This window comes from Sylvia atricapilla, chromosome 10 (assembly GCF_009819655.1).
Source record: "Sylvia atricapilla isolate bSylAtr1 chromosome 10, bSylAtr1.pri, whole genome shotgun sequence".
Lineage (NCBI taxonomy): Eukaryota > Metazoa > Chordata > Aves > Passeriformes > Sylviidae > Sylvia > Sylvia atricapilla.
Window position 1 is genome coordinate 6,202,723 of NC_089149.1, and position 22,644 is coordinate 6,225,366.

Consider the following 22,644-nt stretch of genomic DNA (forward strand, 5'->3'; position numbering starts at 1 on the left):
TTTGGGGTAGGTGTCCCCTGCCCAGCAGCAGCAGTGAGCCCCAGCAGGATCCCCAGGAGGGCAGGGCACATACCCTGAGGCCAAAAGGTCACTAACAGGATTCCAGGCACAGATGAACACTTCGGATTCGTGGCCACGCAGCACCACTGCCTTGTTGGGAGGGATTTCCACATCGCCATCTACTTCCATCATATCCGTGTGGTTATCTGCATTATGGGAAACAACAGTACAGAGAGGTGGATTTTAGTATTTTGGGACATTTGTGACTCCTGTCTGGTTCAGATTCTTCTGCAATGAGTGCGAGAATTCACAATTTATGTGATTCAAAAATTTGACAAAGCTGTCACGCTCTTTTATTTTTTCAGTTCCAATTAATGAAGCACTATAAACAGATGGGGAATTTCAAAAATGTGAGAAAGCTCTTCGCCCCTGTAAACCTTCACATCCAAATGGATTTAATTTTGGAGCTTCAGAATTAGGGCCAGAAGTTAATTTTTTGCTATGCTAAAAAATAAATGCTGTTAAAAGTACTCTGTTTTTCAGGCCCAATACTGCATAGTACAATATGTTACTAGTCTAGCTTGTGCTATAAGAATACATTTGTAACACATTCATTTTCAAAAATCTCTCTTTTCACCAGTTGCAGTGAAACAAGTTTTAAATCTACATCTCCGACACTCCATTTACAAAATTACTTTAATGAATATAATCACATTTGGTGATAGAGCAAACATAACCAAGCTTCTCAAACTTCTCATCAGCAATTACCGTGGAATTATGGCAGTGTAACTTTCTGCACGGAAGTGAGCTTGAAACCATATTGTTCTGCAGAACATGCTGGGGGTAATTCAACTGACAAAACAGTTTTCTTGGCATCTACCAACAATCATTTTCTATTATTAAAAATAAATTCATGATGAGTGCAAATGCAGAATGTAAGAAATGCTGCACAGTTCACCTGTTCCATATTTATTCACTCTGGTTAAAGAAATAATTTCCCAGCTATTGCTTAATTTAGCATTAATCTGTCACTGCTTGTGTATGTGAGAAAACAGAAAAGGCTATTAAAACATGAGTATTTTTTCAGAAAGAGCACCATATAAAGGACTGCTTCAGTCAGAGAGGATCGATGCCAGTCTGAAGTCCTGAACAGCCAGCAGGGGTTGCTGGTACATCACATTTAACAGGGCTGAGATCTGAGGTCTACCCTTCCTCTATCCAGTTCACAGTTATCAAGTAAATACTCTGAGATTTTTAAGTGAAAGCGTCAAAGTAGAGCCTTCATTTGCTTCAGCCAAAGAATTTATTTCTAGCTTTTTATCATATATACTAATGAAAAAAACCTAGCAAAATCAGGCTGTAAAACTTGTACATGGCTCAATATCAATATTCTCTCAAAAATGTCATTTCTTCAGGTGTTTTTACAGAATGAACAGGCTCACACATGCAATTCAGACTTCCAGAAGAGTATTTTCAAAATCACAGTTTAATTCCTGACCCAAACTTTTCCATAAGCCTCATTATAAACTACGTTCCTTTGACCAGTGATGACAAACAGAATTCATTTATTCACCAATCTCAACTAAAATGGAATTCAGGAATAAAGCAAACCTGCAAGCAGCTGCATCAAGCAATTTGAAATAGCAAATCATGAAAACTGATACTGATTAAAGAGACAAGGGACACAGGGCTTGTCCCAACAAGCCTGACCTCAACATCACTAGTAGAGTCAGGTATAGCTCTTGGATCCATGGGAATTACAGAACTTGTTGGAAGGAGTTTGCAGAGCTTCACAAGCAATACTGAGTTTTAACCAGCCATGGACTGGGAGATTCCTCTCATTCCTTGTACAGGAATGTCTCAATTTATTTTTTCTTTCTATGCAAGGGCCCTGTGAAAAACCTTCAAGTGATGGAAAAGAAGCAGTACTGGAAGTGAGACTGGTCAAGGGAATTTTGTGAATTAATGAATTCAGAATCCTGCAACCCCAGATATCAAAACTGGGGACAGCCAAAGGTGAGACACGATCTGTTCAACTATCACCTGTGCTGAGGGAATACTCTGCAAGCTGAAGGGTTACTCCAAACTCTACATTTTTACCTCATTGTCTACAAGCTCATACTATGATAAACAACAAGGAAATGCTAACCCAGCTCCCAGTCATTTCTATCTCAACTTACTTGCTATAGTGTGTGCTCCATTCTCCTCTCCATTTGCAGTATTTTCTCCATTTTTCGCTGATCCCTGTTGGTTGGTGGCAGCTGCAGCTGCAGCAGCTGCTGCCTGCTGTTGTGCAAGTTTGTCTCTGTAGGCCTGTTGTCTTGTCTGTACCACATCAGGCATCACTGCATCTATCAGTGAGAGAGACTCTATCGGCCTACCATCAAACAAGGTACCATCCTAAATTACAGCACAGGGAGAAAAGGGGAAAAAAAAGATAACACCAAGTACAAATTAACATTACGGGCAAAGATTCCAAGCAAAACTAAAGAAAACGTTTTGATTTGATATAATAAAGCAGTTTACATATGGTGCTGGAAGTGATAGCTCATCATTGTTGTGGTCAGGACTGGAAATTTAGTTTAAAGTTGTGGCCACCATAAATATGCAAAAAAAGCCACTGCAGGCCTCTGGGAGAGCCTGTGGAATCAAAAGTTGTTTGTTTCGAGTTTGCTGAATTGTCTGCTAAAGCAAAACATTCTGTAAGCTATCTATGAATATGATTTCAAACATGAGTGGCTGCAACAAAATCTAATGGTTTGTTTGAAGAGAGAGCTGCAAACATTGCAGCTCGGGTCACTGACTTGTGAAGTTATAGTCTTATTAGACTAATACTTTCCATAAACATATTATCTGGGGAGTTGACTAGTTTTCTTCCTTTTTTTAAACAGTGCTGGCATGCTTTCAAACAACAAGGAAGAATTTTATCCTGAAATGGACAAGACCCAGTTAAAAATACCCTTATACATATGCTAGGGCTTTGTAAGGATCTATTTTTAGGGACTAGAAGGATTCCTTGCAATAAATATAGGGTCATCTTCTTCTATTCCTATCACTTGTGTTATTTTTCTGAGGCTTTCTAAGGGAAAGGATTTGCTTTACTAGGACTGTGAAAACCACACAAACAGCAGACATAAGGGAGACTGGAAAGTGAGCAGAATTAATGGAAAAAAAAAAAGTTTCCTTCTGTAATTTAACTGACACACACAAAGGCTTCTCACCTTCCAGGCACAAATGAGAGTGGAAATTGAGGGAGAGTGTCTGCACCATCAGGCAGGAAGATACATAGCTTTCTTTACTGCTGGAATAACCATTTAAACATCAAATTTAACAGATCCTGCTCAAGATGAATTAGCCAGCAGAGGCAAAAGGCAAACCAGCATATAGCTTCAACCTTCCTGCCACAAATTCAAACTCTCTCTCTCTCCTTGGAAACCTTGCCTTTGGGCTCACATTACTTCACTGTGATGACACAAGAGCCCAAACAAGAGCTGCACAGTGCTCTCCCACCTCCCTAGTGCCAGTCTACGAAACCAAAAAATGAAGAGATTCCTGGTCTCAATTATTATCCTGCCACACTTGTCTGGATGCACTACAACATGAGAGTAGGGTAAAAACTCTACAGACAACGGACCTTTAAGCAATGAGCCAGAACACCATGCCTGGTGGTGTGTGGCTGCACTGGGCAGAACCCCCACCCAGAGTTATGTCACTCCACTCTGGTTCCACCACTGGAGTCATGGTGAACACCAGCAGTAAGGAATCTGAAGTAAAAGTAAATAAATAGGATACAAGAAAGTTAAGAAAAAAATACTAACATTCAAACTTACTGCAAGCAAGGACACAATGCTCCTGCAGGCAAAGCCTCCTTACCTCATTAATACTGACTTCTGCCTCTACATACTGCAGACCTTTCTGGATGATGGAAATCAAAGCAGCTGGTGGCACCAGAGCACCATTTATATTAGACTGGCTGATATGGCTCTCTATACCAAAGGTAAATGCTGAATGGGAAAACCCTAAAGACAAGGCAAAGACATCAGAATTGATTTACAGACAGACAACGCTATTTGCTGTACCATGGTAGGACCTTCTGTTTAAAACCTTAGCAAATTATACAAAGTATAGCGCTATAGCATGCTTCTGAACTACTAAAAACTTGTCAAAAGACCTCAATTCCCTCATGCTTTAAGTGTACAAAAAGAGAAAAGCAAAGTTCATATATAAACACAACAATTATTACAGTATCAATGACAAAACTTTTGTGCACGAGTCAATATAAAATACACAATTCACTATAGCATTTAAACACGTTTATATCTTCACAAACTACACATAAGCATTGTATTATGTGTAGTAGTTAATAAAATAAATATATCCAAGACACAAGACTCGCTTGCTGTTTTGGATCTGTATGTGAACAGAATTCAGGTACAGTGCTGCCATAACTGTATATGCTCTGGCATTTAGAGCTACACTCAGCTACTGTGTGCACTGATTAAGAAGTGGCAAACATGTTATGATGCAGCAGTGGCAGCTGCTTGCTATTTATTTGATCACCCTGAAAAAATGAATTTAAGCAAAAGAAAAAATAGTTGTTTCCGCAAATTAACTTTATTGTCATGATGTCTTTTTTCTTAAACCACTTTGGTTTTTTTTTCCTTTTTCCCTGTCAGGTAAGCAAGAAGCTGCCTGCAAAATTTCAAATGAAGATAAAGCAATTTTGTAAGTTCAGCTTCTATGACAAAAACAATCTGCAACTGGAACAAGAACGTGTAATAGTTTTCAGTAAATTCAGGCCGAAAAATGAGGTTTTGCTTTCTTTTGACAAGCAGAAACTGTAGAAGTCTGACATCTACCCTTGCTTCTGGTGCTTCTCTGGCTCAGTTTGGGAAGTCCATGATCAGTGGACATATGTTGCATCAGTCAAATGCATTTCCAACAAGCCTGAAGCCACCCATCAGCAATCACTAAACAAAAACTACGAATCAATAAACGCTGAAAGAGCAAGGTACAATATGAGTATATTTTCTTATGTATCTATGTATATATACATTAAAGCTAATCTCGTACAGTTATCTTAAGATTGGAGTTTATTTTTTGCTTTAATATGCAGACTTCTTTTATGTATTGCTGAGATCATATCCCCTCCTGCCAGCTGACAATCATCACTTGTTCGTTTACTGGGGCATGCCCTGACTTCCAGTCAAATCTTCCCATTCTAAATGTAGGCTGTGTTAAGCAATCAATATCACAGTTGTGAGTAAAAGATGATGTTGTCTCTTACAGAGCTTCACGAATAAGCACCACCACAAAACTCCCTGCAGCCATATGGCTGCATCTAGAAACCCAAACATGCAACACAAACTGCTGATCCCACTGGGGTGGGGAAGCTTTAAAAATAAGGGAGCACTGCTGCATTCTTGTGCTGTGCACACAGTCAGCGTGCAGGGATATGACAGGGAGAAGGTTTCTCTTTGAGTCTGACAATATTCAAGTGGCTTTTGCTCTTTCTCCTAAGAAGCAGAAGATTCTGGCTATCCAGAAGGAGAAGATCCTCCAAAAAAAGGTCCTGCAGGGATGGAGGCTTTTGGGAACCCCAAGAGTTATTCCTGTAAAAAAATCTGTTCATCTCTATTTAGAGTCGAGTGATACAAGTCATAGTCACAGTTGTCACTTCTTCCTTTGAAACACAGCCACATCTGCCCTCCCACAGTCGTTCCAGCAAGGAGTTCGGCTACACAAGTTTGGCTGGCAGGAGCACAACCACTCCAGGACAACAGGAAAAAACAGTATTTTGCTGAACATTCTATTTTCTTCTTCAAGCAGCCCTGAAGAAAATGGTGCAAAGTGCCATCATCACCCTGCAGAGAAGTGATCTCCAGGAAAATGCATTTTAGCAATGGAGTGAGTCCTTGGCTGGTTGACTGCCATCTGAAGACTCCAAATGACTAAATCTGATTAAGCTACAGAAGGTAACTTGGCAGGAATTCATTCTCTTGTTGAGAAGAAACACCAAGAAACAGCTCAGACAGAAGCACATGCCTACTGGCAAAATAATTAAATGAGCCTGTGTTTGCTAAAGCCAGTTGCAGATGAAGATCAAATAAATTATGCATTGTTTAATAACCAGAATTGTAAAAACTCACCTGACTCTTGCAAGTATCTATATACCAGGAAGTTAACCTCATCACTGCTTATACTCATCTTTATTCCCAGTTAAACCATGAGGTCACAACAAAGGACACAACCCTGCAAATAAAAAAATAAGTAGGTCAATTAAATATTTTTAGTACCTAATAGGTATTTCACAACAAATGCTATATTTATAAAGTAAGTAGCTCCCTGGCAGCAAAGTCAATGGCTTTATTTTTTAATGCAAATAAGTCTGCTGGAGTCATTAAGAAGTCATTTGTCTCACCACAAAATAAAGGTCAGTAAATTAAATATTGAAGGGCCGGATTCTCATACGATACAAGTTGGTATGGACTGGGGAACTCTGCTATTTAATACCAGTGCTAAAAAGGCCGCATTTCACAGGTTTTAAAAAATAATCAAGTAAGTTTCATGCAATCTACATTACTGCTATGAAACACATTTTCTGTAACATGGGCCTCTCTCCACCTGGTTAACAAAGACCAAGAACTTGGTCTCACATTGGCATCCAGGTAGGGTCTCACTTTTACATTCTAATCTACTCCAATTTTCAGGTACTCCTGCTCTAGTGAAAAGGTACAGAACAGTATGAGCTACAACATGGTGTCTGTTCAAAGCGAGCCCAGCTAATCCTGCTAAAGATTAGAAAATATCTCAGCCATACCTTTTGGCTTTGCAAAAGGAATTCTTTACATTAGAAAAAAACTAAACAGTCCATTTTTCCTAACATTTCTTTAGGCATTCAGTCATTGCTTCAAAAATATTAATGGGATATATATATATATATTTACACACACACAATTTTTCCTTGATTTTAGTAATGACAGGTATTTAAAAAGACAAATGATGTATCAGACTACATATGCTTTTGATTATAAACTTCAAAAATATGAGGCAACAGTCTTTAAATGAAGAGCCAGAATACAGTATTTTTTCTAACTCAGTCACATTTTTGAGAACATTCTCATGATGTCTGAATGTTTGAAAACTCTGACCTTTCCAAGTAAACAAGTGAAAACATCAGCTTCCAGGACATGTGATGAAATAATGTCCCCCTCCTGTTCCTATTATCTGTCCAGCACTTTTCATCAGCAAACCTCCACAGGTTTTACCCAGCTGACCACCACCACTGTTGCTCCTATAGAACGGGAGTCTGAGAAAACAAGTGACTTTCCTACTGTTATTTGAAAAAGTTTGACCTGGGATCTGATGTTAAAAAGTACTAGAGAATGAGTTTTCCTACACTGTTCAAAATAAAAAGTCAGGCCACTTGCCACTGCTGCTCCAGTGGGCAAGTGCAGAATACCACAGAAAGTAACAACTACAAGGTTATGACTGGCAGCATAAGGCTGCCATGTGTATTCTCCCTGGGCATCTTTTCCTAGCAAGAACTCCCAAGGTAACAGGAGAAAACGACCACACTGTTTTTCTTATCACATAACTTTGAGTTTTACCAGTCAACTGCAGCTAAACTGGACAGCAGGAACAACCCTCCAGGATCTGACTTTCCCACAAGAACCATCATGTTGTAAAGGCAAGAGCAAATTAAATCCCTCAAGAAGAGGAGAGGCTAAAGGATGAACTCAGGTAAGAAAAGGAGTTTATTTGCCTGAAACCACACATGGACATCCCCAAACCCACCCCAGGCATGTGGCCAGCCAGATCACAGCCATGCTGTGGGGGGAGATGGCTTTAGTTTCTTAAGGAAAAAAAATAAAATTGGAGTTCTACTTAAATCCTTCTCATTTGTAAAGGAAAAAGCTGCCCCAAGACAATGACTTCTAGTAAGTGCAACACAAATGGTAAAGGAAGGTACATTGATAGAAACCCTGCCTCAGCCATACAACACATCCCTGCCAAACTCCAATATATACTTCGAGGACTTGTTTACTGAGCAGAATGTGAAATGAATGGCATTTTTAGCTGTTTCATGCATTAGCAACTGATTCCACCATGTGCAGGACGAATCACTGATTTTATTCAGCTATGTGTTGTTGCCATACGTGGTGCAAATTATCTTTAAGACTGTTTTTTACAGAAAAATGCTGTAGGAAGAGGAACAATATTTTCCTTCAGAAGAGAAGGTAATTAACTTTAAAGAGACTCATAAAGAAGGTTTTTTACATTACGTACACACACACACACACAAATGGCAGTATTTGTTTCATGAGTCCGCCACCAATATTCAAAAATCCTGCTGCATCACCAAAAACGACAGATGAAACCACAGAAATCTTGATGAAAGTGCTATTTGTCACACAGAGAGGTCCTGAATTATTTATATAAAGAGGGCTCCCCACTCAAAGCAGAACCGTGGAGATGCCACATCAATTCACCTGTTACGTTTGCCAGGTAGCTGAAGGGGAAAAAAAAAAAAAAAAAAGAAAAGAAAAAAAAAAGAAAAAAAGAAAAAAAGAAAAAAAGAAAAAAAAGAAAAAAAGAAAAAAAAATCCCTAACGTTTTTCTAGGCTGTCAAAAGTGTTCTTCACCCCACTCGAATAGAAAGGAGCCGTATTTCTCGGGATGCTGTGCACAAGGAGCTCCGGTGATGCCCGGCCATCGGGAGGTGGCACTGCAGCACCAGGGAAACACACACAGCCCCAAGGAACGCTGCCCGAGGAGGGGCACCAAACTGCAAAGAGTGCAAAAGGCCCCGGTGTTTTTACCGAAACAGCCCCCATTGAAATTTTCTGGGAGGTGTTTTCTGTGTTTCCCCCACCCCAGAGCCCGAGGCTCAGGCAGAGCTTGGGGACAAGTGACCCACGGCCAAGTGACACGAGAGATGTGAGGACAAGAAGCAACAACAAACCACCCTCCTTCTAACCCGAAGCAAAACGTCACGTTAAAGAGGAAATACAGCAGAAGAGGATACAATAATAATTTCCCTTTGACACACTCTGAATTAACACCAGGCTCACGCTGCCAACACTCAAATTGCTTGTGAGAATGGAGCTATGCATGTACACATATACCCCACACCCTAAAAACACTGCTTCATCAATGCTGCCGAATTCCCTCCAAATTCACTCTTTCCACAAGCAATCAAGTACTTATTTTGGCCACTTTAATAGATACTAATGTTGCTCTTCACTTTATATAAAGAAATTAAATCGCCAAAGCTTGACACATAAAAATGAGACAAAAATAAGTAGAAGTTAACATGTAATTCCTAGCAGTCTTAGATTTGTAGCCTAATTTTTATAGGGACTATTAAAAACATCTTAAAATATTTACAGCTTTATGTCCCAAACCCGTTCGAAAAATGTGATGAGATCCTTAAGGCCCCTTTTTTTATTTTTTTTTCCCCCTTGCCCTTAGAAACATTCCAGGTCTTCCTCAAAACATTCTGTGGAATTACATGGCAAAGTATGATGCACCCAACTTGCTGTTTTAGATCCAATTATGCTTTTAAAGTAAATCTCTCCCACTTGCTCTGTTTTGCACCCTGGAGCAGGCGCAGCACATGAGAAGCAGATTCCTCACTGGTAAAACCAGGATTAAATAAATAAACAAAATACTCCATGAGAGGTAACAAAAGGATGGGCATGAGAGCTTACAAAAGATGCCCAAATTGCTCACAGGACCACACCAGGATTGATTATTCCTTGCTCAAAAGAAAGTCCATTTCAGCTGGCCTCTTCCCAGGTTTTATTTCCCTTGCCAGAGGTTTGTAACACCACTGGCTCAGTTAGAATCAGCACAACATCCAGATATCCCAGGTAATTTTTAATGCTGTTACAGAAAGTCCCTAAAGTCCCCAAATTTATCAGGCAGAACACACATCAGCCATAAAAGTCAACTGTCCATAGAGATGCTGGCCTTGATTTACTCAGAAAAGGAGCAGACAAGACACACGCCCGTGCTTCAGAAACTGGCCCGCTCATTCCATGCCAGGAATCACACCAAAATTCATTGGGAAGCTGCTTTTCTCAAAGAAAACAAAGTTTCTTATCCCAGAGACAACACCAGCCCTGGCTTTGCTCCCAACCTGGCAGAAGTGTTGTCTGTGTTTCTGTGCCTGCCCCAAGGCACACAGGACAAGTCTGTCCCTTGAGGAGCATTCACACACTTCACACCTGGGGTAAAATTTACAACTAAAATCCATGGAAAAGGAGATGGAATTCCACTCTCACCAACACCAGATCTGCAAGGTATTAAGTGCCCAACAGTGCAAACCTGGCTGTGTTTCTGACAAATCATTATTCCACTCCACACGTTTGGGCTAGCTTTGTACTCCTAGTCCAGGTTCATGCCAAATGCTGGAGAACAGATGCTGCCCGATGTGGCTCCTGGCCTAATAGGATTTTCGGTTGTTTAGGGTTTTTTTTTCAGACAAACTTGAACTGGCAGAGAAAGTTTATACATCAGATTGTTAATTGATATCTCTTAATCATCATTTGATAATGTATACTGGAGTTACACTCAAATTTGAGTTATTGTATCACCAAATAACAGCCTAATAAAGTGATATTTCTGCAGTTGTAGGCGGGCTCCAACACATTCCCAACAGAAAGGATAACAGGAAAACCTGACAGGCTGCTGTGAATAATAATTTCCCAAAAACATACCAATCATTAGTTTGATACCAAATATGATATGTTAAAGGAAGCAGCTAATGCTCTGGATAGCTCTGAAGAATGCTTAATGTTCAGACATAAACAGGCTGCTACATTTATCCATGGAAAACAGAAGTCTGGCTACAGAAACAATAAACCCCCTACAACAGAAATATTGCCATTAGAGTTTTAATTTTTCCCTCTCTTGCAAGAAATCCAGACAAATATTTTGCTAGCATATGTGCATATAGACATTTTATCAGTTGTTGCTTAAGAGTCTTGTTTTTAATGGCCATGATGATTAAAAGAAAAAGAGCAAAGGGTGTTGTTTCAATCCAGCCACTCAGACCTGACAAACTCCTGGATGTGTGACGTTTCAACAGGATTTCATTCAGATACCAAAGTCACCATAGGTTACAGAACTGGAGATTTAAACCGCAAAACATCATTCCTTGTTAACTAAAGCTTTCTCCAAATGCTCTTCCCCGAGATATGGTGGGATCATCCCCAATGGCTGATGAAATTTCCAAGTTTACATCCAAAGAAGGGTTCTGCATAGCCCTATAGAAATGCTTTACAAAGGAAAACTCGAAAAATTAATTAGTGGTTGCTTTATACCAAGCATGCAGTCTACGACTCGTGTTGTACATCCTTCTGTGTAAGAATTTTTTAGACACCAATTTCAATCAAAATGAACATTTTGTCACACTTGAAAAAGAAAAAAACTGTTGATCTTTCTTCTAGTTTATCAGCTACTTGCTCTAATCACTCCTATTTGCTCTTTCACATCTTCACTTGAGCAATGGGGCCAATATTGTACTGGGCTCAGTACAACTGAACCCTTAGAAAGTTTTCCCACTATCTGATGATTTGCAGTTAGGAATTCTAGTATTCTGAATTAAAATAAAAACTTTTTTTCAAGTTAAATGCCCAATGTTTCCTGCAGTATCTCAAAAGAGTGTTCTCATTTTCTGCATTTTTACCTGTGCCTCTAAATTGCTATTATCTAAATGCCCTTTTGTTTAAGATTTAATATGTCAAATGTGCAGTTGCATAAAAATTATCTGTAACTCTATCTTATGAACCTTCTTACTGATTTCTCATATCATCAAGCTTTGCTAGTTTTCCTTCTAGTAATTTAAACCAAGAGATGCTTCTCATGTTCATTGTTTAGCTCTATCGCTTTGCTTTTAACCTCAGGAATACAGCTTAATTTCTGAACACTGAAAAAAAGTAACTTTTCCTTTCCTCATCTGAATTGCCTTCCTTAGCTCAGGCGATAAATATTTGTATTCTGTACTTCAGCTTTAGTGACCTAATTTATGGCAACAGTCTCTGCCTTTCCATGCCAATTTGAGAGTATGAAGAATACAAGATGACAAAGCCAGTCTGAAATCTTCTGAAGAAAAAGAATTACAACCCTGAAAGGGAAGGAAAAAAAAAAAAAAAAAAAACACCAAACAAAACCCACAACAAAACACAAAACCACCCAAAACCTTGGCTAAAAGTAAGTTACTGTCTACTTATCTGAAAAATGCAGCCCAGTCCTGAGTACAATTACAAAATATGCTGCAGATTAAGCCCATTTGTTGATTTTGCCTAGAGCAAAGTATTATTTAATTACTGAACTACGACTCTCCTCCCCAAAGTCATACGCTGTGTGGCCCAGGAGGCTGGAATTCCGGATGTTACAGCACAGACAAAAGTGACAGCATACCCACTGTTGCATTTCCACGGCTATGGCTACAAAGCTGCAAACTTCTGTGCTTTCTAGAGTTGAAAATGCATCTTCCTGGACAGCTACAGGGCATCTTGCAGTGATTCTTGGCAGCCACATTTTGTAAATCCCTAGGCTGACCAAAGAGACAGGGCTGTTTCTGGTATTGACACTTTATTCACCACTTTATGTTCTTAAACCTTTTATTGTTTTCATTATTACAATGCAAAACCAGAAGAAGTGATGTTTGGGGAAGATTTTTCTCCTTATTTCCTGTATCAGAATAGTAAAGACATATTGTTTATTAGCATTTTAAAGACTTTTCCATTCTCTGGGTAACAATGAAAGTAGACACAGATGGACTAAAGGATCTCCAGAGCTCCCTTCCAACGCAAATCATTCTGTGACGTCTCTTTAAAGGCACAACTCTCCTGCATGACAATTACAACCTAGTTGAAATGGAGTTAGTCCTGATACATCCTTCTGCAGATGCAAATATGTTCCTTTATAACTTAAAAGCCAAACTCAGTTGCTCAGAACATGCAGTAAAACCTCCAGCAGTAAGTTCTGCCTCACTTTTGATTACTTCTTGAAAACCATAAACCATCTGTCCCTGACTCCCCACAAGATCCCAAGCCCAAATATCTTGTTTAGTGAAAGATTTTTAATCACAGAGCTCAGGCTCCCTGATGGAGACAAACTGGGATTAAATGGAAAACTGTCCAGACATAGTAGTTCAAAGGTAAAACCACCACCCTCTTTCAATTCTTAATTATCAGAACACAGCAGGAAATACAGCTACACATTATGAAATGTTCCTTGGTCAATTGTCTAATCCAGACCAAAGGCATTTTTAGAAAGGAAGAACCTGTGGCTTGATGAGATGACCTTCAGGGTAAGACTGTCCTAAGCTGGACAGATGATTATGGCAGCAAAACTGGAAACGTGGCATTTGTAAAACTGATTAGAAAGTGATTGGTCCTGATTGATGACCAGAATTAGCAGAATTACCTGAGGGAGCACTAGTGTAGGTCTGGCCAGTATGGATTACTTCAAGATGACCTGCAAGTTCCAAATTCCGGGCTCTGTGTGCTAAATATATCTCTGTAATGGAGAGGGAAGCACCAGACAAACGCTTGGCATTCCTCCAGGGAGAGACATCTGTCCATCTGTCCCTCAAAAGGGAAAATCACCTTATTAGAGGGGCATCTCAGGAACAGTGGTAACATCAAACAAGCTCTGCAGCTTCCATTCTTAGGCCATTAGAAGGATGCCCCTTTAGACAGAGCTACAGTCAGTCCTCCAGGAATACCTAATTCCAATAAATAAAGACTTCTGCAATCAAATTTTTAGACCCTGTCTCAAGAAGGCTTTGTGAAATTGTTCAGTGGCTTTACTAAGTGCTAAAATAGCTGCCTGCTAATGCTGCCTGGATCTAGACACAGAACAGCTGCTGGAATCAAGTCCAAGAAAGGTGAAAACTGGAAAAAGCCTTTCCTGCAACGTTGTTTAAAATCCACTATACTCCTTTTTGGCACGCACCTGTTTTTTTAACTATATGGCTGCTGATCTCCTGTGCTGCATTGAAGCCTTTGCAAGAAATTAATTATGGATGAATGTGGGAGCACACCCATTAAACCTCGCTTGGACTGAACTGTGTAAGAAATTCTGAAAAAATAACAGATTGAGAAGAGCCTTGAGTCAGTCAAAATGAGCCCTATCAAGGGCTTCTGCTGAGACTAAGGTGGGGAGTGGCAAGGTCCAAAAATGCTTTTCTATTTGTGAACACCACCACTGAAAATAAATAATAATAATAATTAATAAATTAATAAATAAATACTACAAATAAATAATAATAATAATAAACTCCTGTGGTTCAATCTTTTTGATTAAGAACCTGTAGAAATTAACAGTTAAATAGGGTTAAAAATCTCCATACCGTGCTAAGTTTCTTCTCACATTTGATTTATTCTCATTTTCACTGCTAGAAAACCTATTAAATAACATGGCCTGTAAGTCTGATCAGGAACATTCCATTTTTTCCAATATGTTCTTCCTGATGTTCCCACAATAGATCATTCAGGCCTCTAAGGGACTGTGTCAATTGAATTGAATGATGTGGTCGCCTGCTGGTACATAAATGCAAAAGCAAAGCTGAGGGGGTTTATTTTCAAAACAGGAGACATTGATCCTGTGACAATGTTCCATTACCCTGACTTTATTTCTATTAGAGACAGTGATTACATCTACATCAATTGCTTGGGCTGATGGATACTGGTGCACTAACAGTGACACAGTTTTTCACTAGGCTGCAGCTGGATGCTGATGGCTTACAAAAGAAGACTCATTTCCAACTAATGCTACTTATTTCTCCATGGAAAACCGCTGAAGTTTGGGCAGACTTTTGTAATTAGTCAGTTTTCAGTTGTCTGTGGTTTTTTGGGGGGGCGGGTTGTGTGTTCTGTAAATCTTATTGCGGAATGGTGATTAGCGACTGTATAGTCTGGCATGGATTCTATTTGTTATGATTAAAATATTTACATTGCTACCTGCTGGTAATAAAACAGCAGATATAGTTCCCAGAAGCAGCTGTGGGAAGGTATTTCTGCACTCCTACAACAGCAGCCCTATCTTGACTGGGCATTTTTTTCATACAGCTGCATGGGCTCCTTTTCCCTTTTCATGCAGTGTCACCCTTTTGCAGCTTCTGTCCATTGCTCTTGCTATCTTTACCAAGCTGGTGATCCATCTTCCAGCTTTCATCTCTTGATCTGACATCCGATCTCAAGCCTGTGGTCACACACTTGCCCTGCTTTTCACCTCCTCACTGTGCACTGCCTACACACACTCTGCACTCCGAAGCCCATCTCTCCATCTGCTCTCCTGGGCATTCATCTGTACCCCCTTCAATCATTTCTATGTCCTTCTTTCATTACTTTTCCATTACAATATAAGCTGCTAACAATTTGCACAAATAAATTCTGCTGTTTGAAAAAAAAAATAAAATTCAATTCATCGTCAACAACAGTGTTTTCTAGTCCAAGTAAACCCTGTTCATTTTATTTGTCCTTGTTTGTTTAGCCTGGTGCCCTGAGTCATGTCCTGAGGTGCCTGCAGGAGAAAGGCCTTTGTCTGACTCACTTCAGCCTATTTACCAGAATGGGTTTCCTCACTCTCAAGAAGGATTTTTTTTTTTTTTTAATGTTGCCATAACAACACAAATTCGAGGTGACTGGGAGTGACACCTGCACAGAGAAACCAAGCACAGCACTGCTCTGTGCTCCCAGCACCTGAGCAGGTGCAGACACTGGGACCAGGGCAGGTCTGCCAGAGCCCACCAGCACCTCCTCCCTGCCCCAGGCTGGTGCCTACAACTCAGCACAACGTGTTGGCTGGGCACCTCCTTGCTCAAGTCAGTGTGATACTGCGCATCTAGAATTTTTGCACAACCAACAGCAAAACAAAAAGACTCCAAATTGTGCTCCATGGTGTGACTGGGGACCTGCAAGGCTGAGCCTGCAGAGATCCTACAGCCTTTGCCCAGCAGTGAACTCTGCCAGAGTCCAGCTTTGGAAACACTCCTTGCTGACCACTCCTGCCTGATGGTGTTGTAATAGGCCTTTTTGCAAACCACTGTATTTTTGGGTTTTATTAAGGTTGGTATCATTACTTGGGTAACTATACTAAATTTCTGCAGGTCTTTTGGGACTGGTTCCTCTTTCCTAGTGAACAACCAAATTAAAACTAAAAAACAAACACACATCAGTCTGGGCACAGACAGCTTCATGAATGTGACCTTTTCCAACAAAGGATCCACTCCCTCATTAACCCTGCCTCTCAGATCTTAGCCTGAACACTCTCACCTCAGCTTTTTAAGCACCTACAAAGTTATTTGCAAGTGCAGGTATCATTTTCAGTGTAAGAAGTTGACAGAACTACTCCATAAATAACACAGACCATGTAAATGGAGCAGGAGAAGGATTTCCTGGAGTGGAAGGATGCTCTGTGTGTGTGTGTGAGAGCACCTTTCCTGACTCCTGCATTATTTTAGAAAAGATTTGGGATTATCAGGCACAGTACAGCTTCAGCAGTGTTGATGATACAAATATATGAAAAAGAGAGAGGCAGTAATGAGGTGCTCAGTGCACAGAACAGGTCTTAAAGAGGCTCTGATCCATTTTAAACGCAAATAAACCCAGCTTATTTCCCCATTGTTAAGCCTAGTCTTTTATGCCTTTCCCATGAGAAAAGAAGTTTTTGGAATTATGTACTCTGGCAGAATCTAGTTTGGGAATAAATAATTTTTCTGAAATTCCTTTGTGATGCATAAAAGCTGCCAATTCTTTTCCTGAGGCAGATGTCTTGTTGAACAGTAACAGCACAGAGTCCTGGGTTTCTGAAAAATTAGGAATGAAACACAAAACCCCTGTGAGAGAATATCATAATGGGGTGAAAAAAGAGGAAAAATCCAAGCTAACAACCCCACAGGACATAGAGAAGATCCTTTAGTTACAATTTATTGAAATTTCAAGTCAAGAAAATATGAACTGTTAACAAGGAAAGATAATTTCCAGCTTTAGTGGTCATTAATCAGAGTGAGCTCAAGAGCAGCTATATCAGAACCTGCTACTTACTGAAGAGAGGAGGTCAGATTTCTTTATCTATTTTTTTCAATTTGAGGTGAAGAAAAAGAAGGGAGTGCTCTTTAGACAGGGAAAACAATTAATTAGTCATACTAACAATGCAGGGATTCATTGTGCATTTTTTTAACAAAAAAAAAGCCTTGAATACCTCTGACTTCTTAGGACAAGGTCAGTATTACTCATGAGCTGTGGATTAATGGCAAACAGGTAGATTGGTACTTGTGAACATTAATAGCAGAAATACACTGCACTTCAAACAAGCTTTTCTCCATTGACCCAGTATTAAACATGTTAAAAATCCAATGCAGTTGGCCAGCAGAATTTGGTATTGAAAATATAGGCTAACATTCATCATATTTAGTGTTCAAACTTTTCCACAGCCATGAAACATATCCTAAAGCCTGGAATAAATTAAATGTAAACTGACAAGTTCTTCTAGCCCCAATATGTTCACCTCAAGAGATTTAAAGACACGTAACTCACAACTGACTGCAGCATTATGCATGAATGAAGTTCTAGAGAAAGCTTAAGAAAGTTTACCCTCAGATTAAAAACTCCACTCTTTGCTTTGCCCAAGCAGTTTCACATCCACCTCTGTTCAGTAAAGCAGCCTGAAATGAGCCTGTGGGAATCTGCAGGTGAATAACCATCATGAGTGCAGGATCTTTAAAAAAGCAGAAACCTCTCCACTTTTTGCAGACCCAAAAGTCACAGATAACGTGTTTCTGCAATTGGTCACATGAATGCAAAACCAGAATACGTGTGAATCTCCAAGAGCTATGTGTACTCCCACACTCCTGCACTATCCCTGCCCTGCTGGCTGCTAATCTACAGAAAAAGCCTCCTTTCCTCCACCAATGCCACCTACAATACCATCTTATTCTTAAATAAAACCAAAAGCAACGCCACTATTAACAAGTGCAAACCACAGCTCTCAGTCTTTAAGAAGCCATCTTAGAACTACAGCACATTTTTGTTCAGGAATAATCAATCTGCAGCGTCTGAGGACAAATGACAGAAATCAGTTGCCAGTGTAAACAACATCAGGTGCAAAGGGGACCTATGTAAACCATCTTCACTCAAGTTTTTTTTTTAATAATTAAAGACCAATTAGCATGGGAAGAAATTAAATCAGATATTCCTCATTAAAAAAATGTACAAATTAAATTTAACACTTATAAATTTATTTCAGAAAAAGGGCCTATGAAGTGGATCAGAAACAGACTGTATTCACTTTGGCAACTCAAGATTCAATTTCAGGTGAACTTTGAAGTTAGGCAGCTAAATTTCCCAGGAGCCCCTAGATCACTTAGATGCCATATGAGAATTATTTCTAAGGAAGAACAGGATGGGAAGCTCTTGCCTTTATTGGCTACTTCCTACCGAGTCCCATCTCCCAAAACCCATGGAAGAAATTTAAGAAAAAAACCCCATTTTTTGACAAACGTTATTTTTGATAGAGGCAAGCTCTTCCTATTTGTTAAAACTTAAATGAAATAATACAGAAGGGGTTTCATACCTGTGATCTCAGCCCTGCTACAGACACTGGGCATGGCCACTCATGAACACAAACAACTGCAGCTGCAGACAGCTCTGATTCACTGTCCTAGGCGGTGACACAGCATCGTCACGGTACGGAGCCTGTTTTCCATTTGCAACCCAGAACACCAGGAATGTGAGACCAATGTAAAAATTCCCATTTCTTCTTTCACTGCTCTGTATGCCAATCTGCAATACTGGTGTCATCTGTCATGCAGTAATGGAGGAATAAGGCCACAGAAACCCCAGAACATCTCAGAGCTGCCAGGGATGGAGGAGTGTGCTCCTGAGACAGCTCTGGGAAAGGTGGCCCAGAGGTGGGGTAGGGACAGTCATTAGGGCAGAGTGCTGCTTCACTTCTACAAAGTGAAAGACTGGGCATTCCTGGGCCACCATTCTGCCATCATGGTCCCCTCAGGGCTGCCACTGCCTCCTGCACAGGGCTCAGGAGGCAGCGGGGTGACAACCAAGGGACAGGAGGGGCAGTGACCCTTGGTCCAGCCCCACTGTGACTCTGGACACCCAACTGCACAACACCAGACCCCGGTGGGTGCTCAGGCAGCTCTGACAAAAACACCTCACCCCCAGGAGCTCTGCAACAAGGGATAGATTGTTTTTCAAGCCTGCAAGTATCTCTTCCCTTAATTTATACAATTTTCAGTTTTGGCTACAGGAACCACCCTCAGTGCAGACATTTCATCTCTGCACCCCCACGTCCTACTCTGTACCATACCTCAAATCTGACTGTGGAACTTTCGTTCATGTGTTTTCATGAAAAAAAACCTCTACTGTCTAGGTATTAGTGCTCTGTATTTTGGCAGAGACATCTCCATCCATATTAGCTGTACCCAAAGTTCAATAAGAAGTCGTATTGATTTTTCCCTTCAAGCATATATATATATATATATATATATATATATGTAATCTGATGAAAAACTCACTCGTGTCTCCAAAAATTGGCTGCACATTAAGCTGATCGCCCTCCTGCCTTCAGTATCTGCTTTTTATTTTTTTCCTCAAAATGAAACTGTACCAAGGGTCTTTTGACAGAATATTAGGAATAGCATGTATGCTGAAGTGATATGCCTATAATACATGGAAAAGGCACACGACACTGTCAAGTGTCATCAGCCAGATTTTCCATAGCCTGCAATATACTTTTTTTTTTTTTTTAAACTGGGAACGGTTCCAATATCTGAATCATCAAGAGAAGTCTTTTCTTTTACAGAAAGTCCTGAAAAATAAAAACACTGTTCTTTCTTTGCCTGTAGAAATTGGGATATTTTGCCTAACTCAAATTATCCCACACTGAGGACAACTTTGAATAAATGCCAAGTTCTGATACTTCATCAGTGCTTAAGTCTAAAGGCATATTTATACTATCGTAAAGGAAAAATTCCCAGAGATTGGATGATCGTGCCTGCCATAACACAGCCCCAGACGGCTCCTACACATTGCAAAGCCACCTGCATCTCTAGAAGTAATTGCATTGTTGATCTTAGAAGATTAAAGCAGCATACCAAATGTTCCTCTTGCTAATTTGGCACTCTACAGAAGGTCTAACTGGTAAAAGGAGCCTGAACACACCTGTAGAAGAATATATAATGACATTCAAAAACACATTTAAAAGCAGTTTAAAAGAACACTATTTTGCTTTTCTGTATAGCACATGGGATATACAAAAGCTATACTAAAGCAGCCTGTGGTATATAAAGTTTTTGTTTTGTGAAGGAATCATCCTCCTAAGCTGTATGCAAAAACCTGCCTGAGTGCCTATACCCACACATAAAACCCTTAAAATTTAAAGCTGTTGGCTTTGTACAGTGGAAGCAGGAGAGTCTATTGAAGAAACTCTTATCAAATGGGCTGAAAGTCACAAGGGATCCAATTAAGATAAAAAGTTCAAACCCAGGACATTTCCTCTTCTTTCTGACTGATCAGGCCAACATCAGACATCTGTTCTCACTAATTTTTTAATTAATCCCCTTTGAGGCAAACTATTCAAAACCTGACAATACCTCATCTGTCTGATGAGGACCCCCCTCCAGCAGAAGGTGCTATTTTGAATAAAAATGCTCCTCCACTGATGCAGTTGAAAACACAACCACAGCTTTGTGTAGAAAAACCAGTTTTGCTGAGTCAAGCTCAAACATTAGCAGAGATGGAAATACACCCTTGTCTTGTAACTGCAGGCCACTATTACACAGGCAGCTGCACTGAAATGGTCGGCAGCTTGTCCCACAAGTGACCTCTACTCTGCTTTTTACAGAATCAACCAATCACAGTAACTACTTCTGCTAGTTCAGAGTCAAACAAATTAGATAGGATGGATTTTCACAAAAAGAAACTCACCATCTTTAGTTATCTTTGCCTCACCTCAAACAGATTCTATGCACGTAAAATTCTGCTCACCCATTTCCAGTAATGGGAGCATTATTTGAAAATAAAGAGATGATAGAGAGAAAGAAGTCCATGACTTCTCCAGATGACATTATACTTTAATAAGTACTGCACAAATTGCTCACAACATTTTGAAAAATTTTCAGTATTTCTCAGACTCCAAAGAGCTCCCATCATCTTTCTTTTCTTACAATATTTATAAAGCTATGATGTTTTTACTTTGCAGAATTGCCATTTAACATTCTTGAGTGATGCTACTCAAACCTTTCCAAAGCCATTTCTCTCCTGTAAATCTGAAAGCCCATTTTCTTGCCACTCCAAGACTTAGAAACTCTAAAAGTAACCCTACATGCTTGAGGTACTTACTTACAGGACTGGAAATCACACAGTGTCAGTAGTACCATGCCCAATTATTTTACATAAACCAACCTAATGCAATGGCAGAAGGGAAAATGTCTCCAGTCTTTATTCACTCACAACTTCCAACACCTTTTGCTTCCTTCATTTATCAGTCCAGAGACTTCTCAAGCAAGGACACCCCTCTCTCTCCTCAATATCTCCAACACATAAAGACCTTATTTGTTTCTTAGCTTGACCAGAAAATCCCATTGAGAAGTTCTGGTGGAGCCCACCTTGTTTTTAAAGCTACACATGGATACAGATAACTCCAGAAGAATACTTAAACATATTCTAGCCCCACTGCCTTCAACTGCTTAAGTGACGTGTTGGAGCAGAGCCAGTACAACACCACTCTGCAAAGGCCACAAAGAACATCAGCAATATCCTTCTCTACACTGTGGAGGTCTAAAGTTCCTTAAAACAAATTCCCTCTATCTTTTGAGGGCCTTCTAATGACCTAAGACAGCGCACAAAGAGAACTTGCCAAAAATTTTAAGGGATTGTGAATTAAAAAAAAAAATAAAATTAGGGGGGGGAAGGGAGGGAGGTGCTGGGGAAAGAAAAGACATCTGCTACACCCACAAGACATTTGTTAAATTATGGTATATATTAAAAATTCTACAGATACAAATGTGGTCTCAGTTATCTCCTGCTGAAAGAACAAATGCTCAGTTGTGCTGTAGCACAATACTTGAGCACGGCTGCTGGTGGCCTGGTGCACAAGGAATTTTCCCTTTCTAAGAATAAGTAGAGGTAATCTCATCTCCCTTGAAACTCTAGCCAAGAGATAAGAAAATATATTTAAGGGAAGTTTCCAAAATCGAAAGAAATGATACAGGGATTGCAGTTACATACATTTAAAGAAAACAACTGCAAACTCATGACTGTACATCGCATTTAAGAAGACACTAATAACAGCACACAGTCTGGATATTTGCCCTCTGAACCACACATTTGTATTTTCCTTTAGGAAGACAAGACTTTAGCACTTGAAAAAATCATCCTGTAATCAAAACACAGTAATTTTACACCCTTTTTTAAAGAACTGATACACACTGAGGCAATAGTGACTCCACACTTCAAGGAGACAATACAGTTTTTACAATGTGTTTTGACAAAAGGTCTATTTATTAATATTTCCATACTGTGAATTGATGCGTTGTAACTCTCAACAAATCGAATACGGATTTACACGAAACACTAACAGCTCCAAAAGGAGCTGTTAAAAACCACT

At 39.8% G+C, this 22,644-nt stretch overlaps 1 protein-coding gene across 4 annotated transcripts in view; it reads right to left on the reverse strand.

Annotated features, from left to right (window-relative positions):
* Positions 1–22,644, reverse strand: part of TBL1XR1 (TBL1X/Y related 1) — a 109,788-nt gene that overhangs the window by 16,577 nt on the left and 70,567 nt on the right. For 2 of the 4 annotated variants that reach the window (XM_066325748.1, XM_066325747.1), the window contains 4 exons: positions 6,150–6,252; positions 3,874–4,019; positions 2,181–2,400; positions 74–206 (listed from right to left, as the gene is read on the reverse strand). In XM_066325748.1, the coding sequence (XP_066181845.1) occupies positions 74–206; positions 2,181–2,400; positions 3,874–4,019; positions 6,150–6,207 (557 nt within the window). In that variant the 5' untranslated portion in view covers positions 6,208–6,252. The remainder of the gene's footprint in view (positions 1–73; positions 207–2,180; positions 2,401–3,873; positions 4,020–6,149; positions 6,253–22,644) is intronic. The other 2 variants (XM_066325749.1, XM_066325750.1) reach the window with 1 other exon arrangement.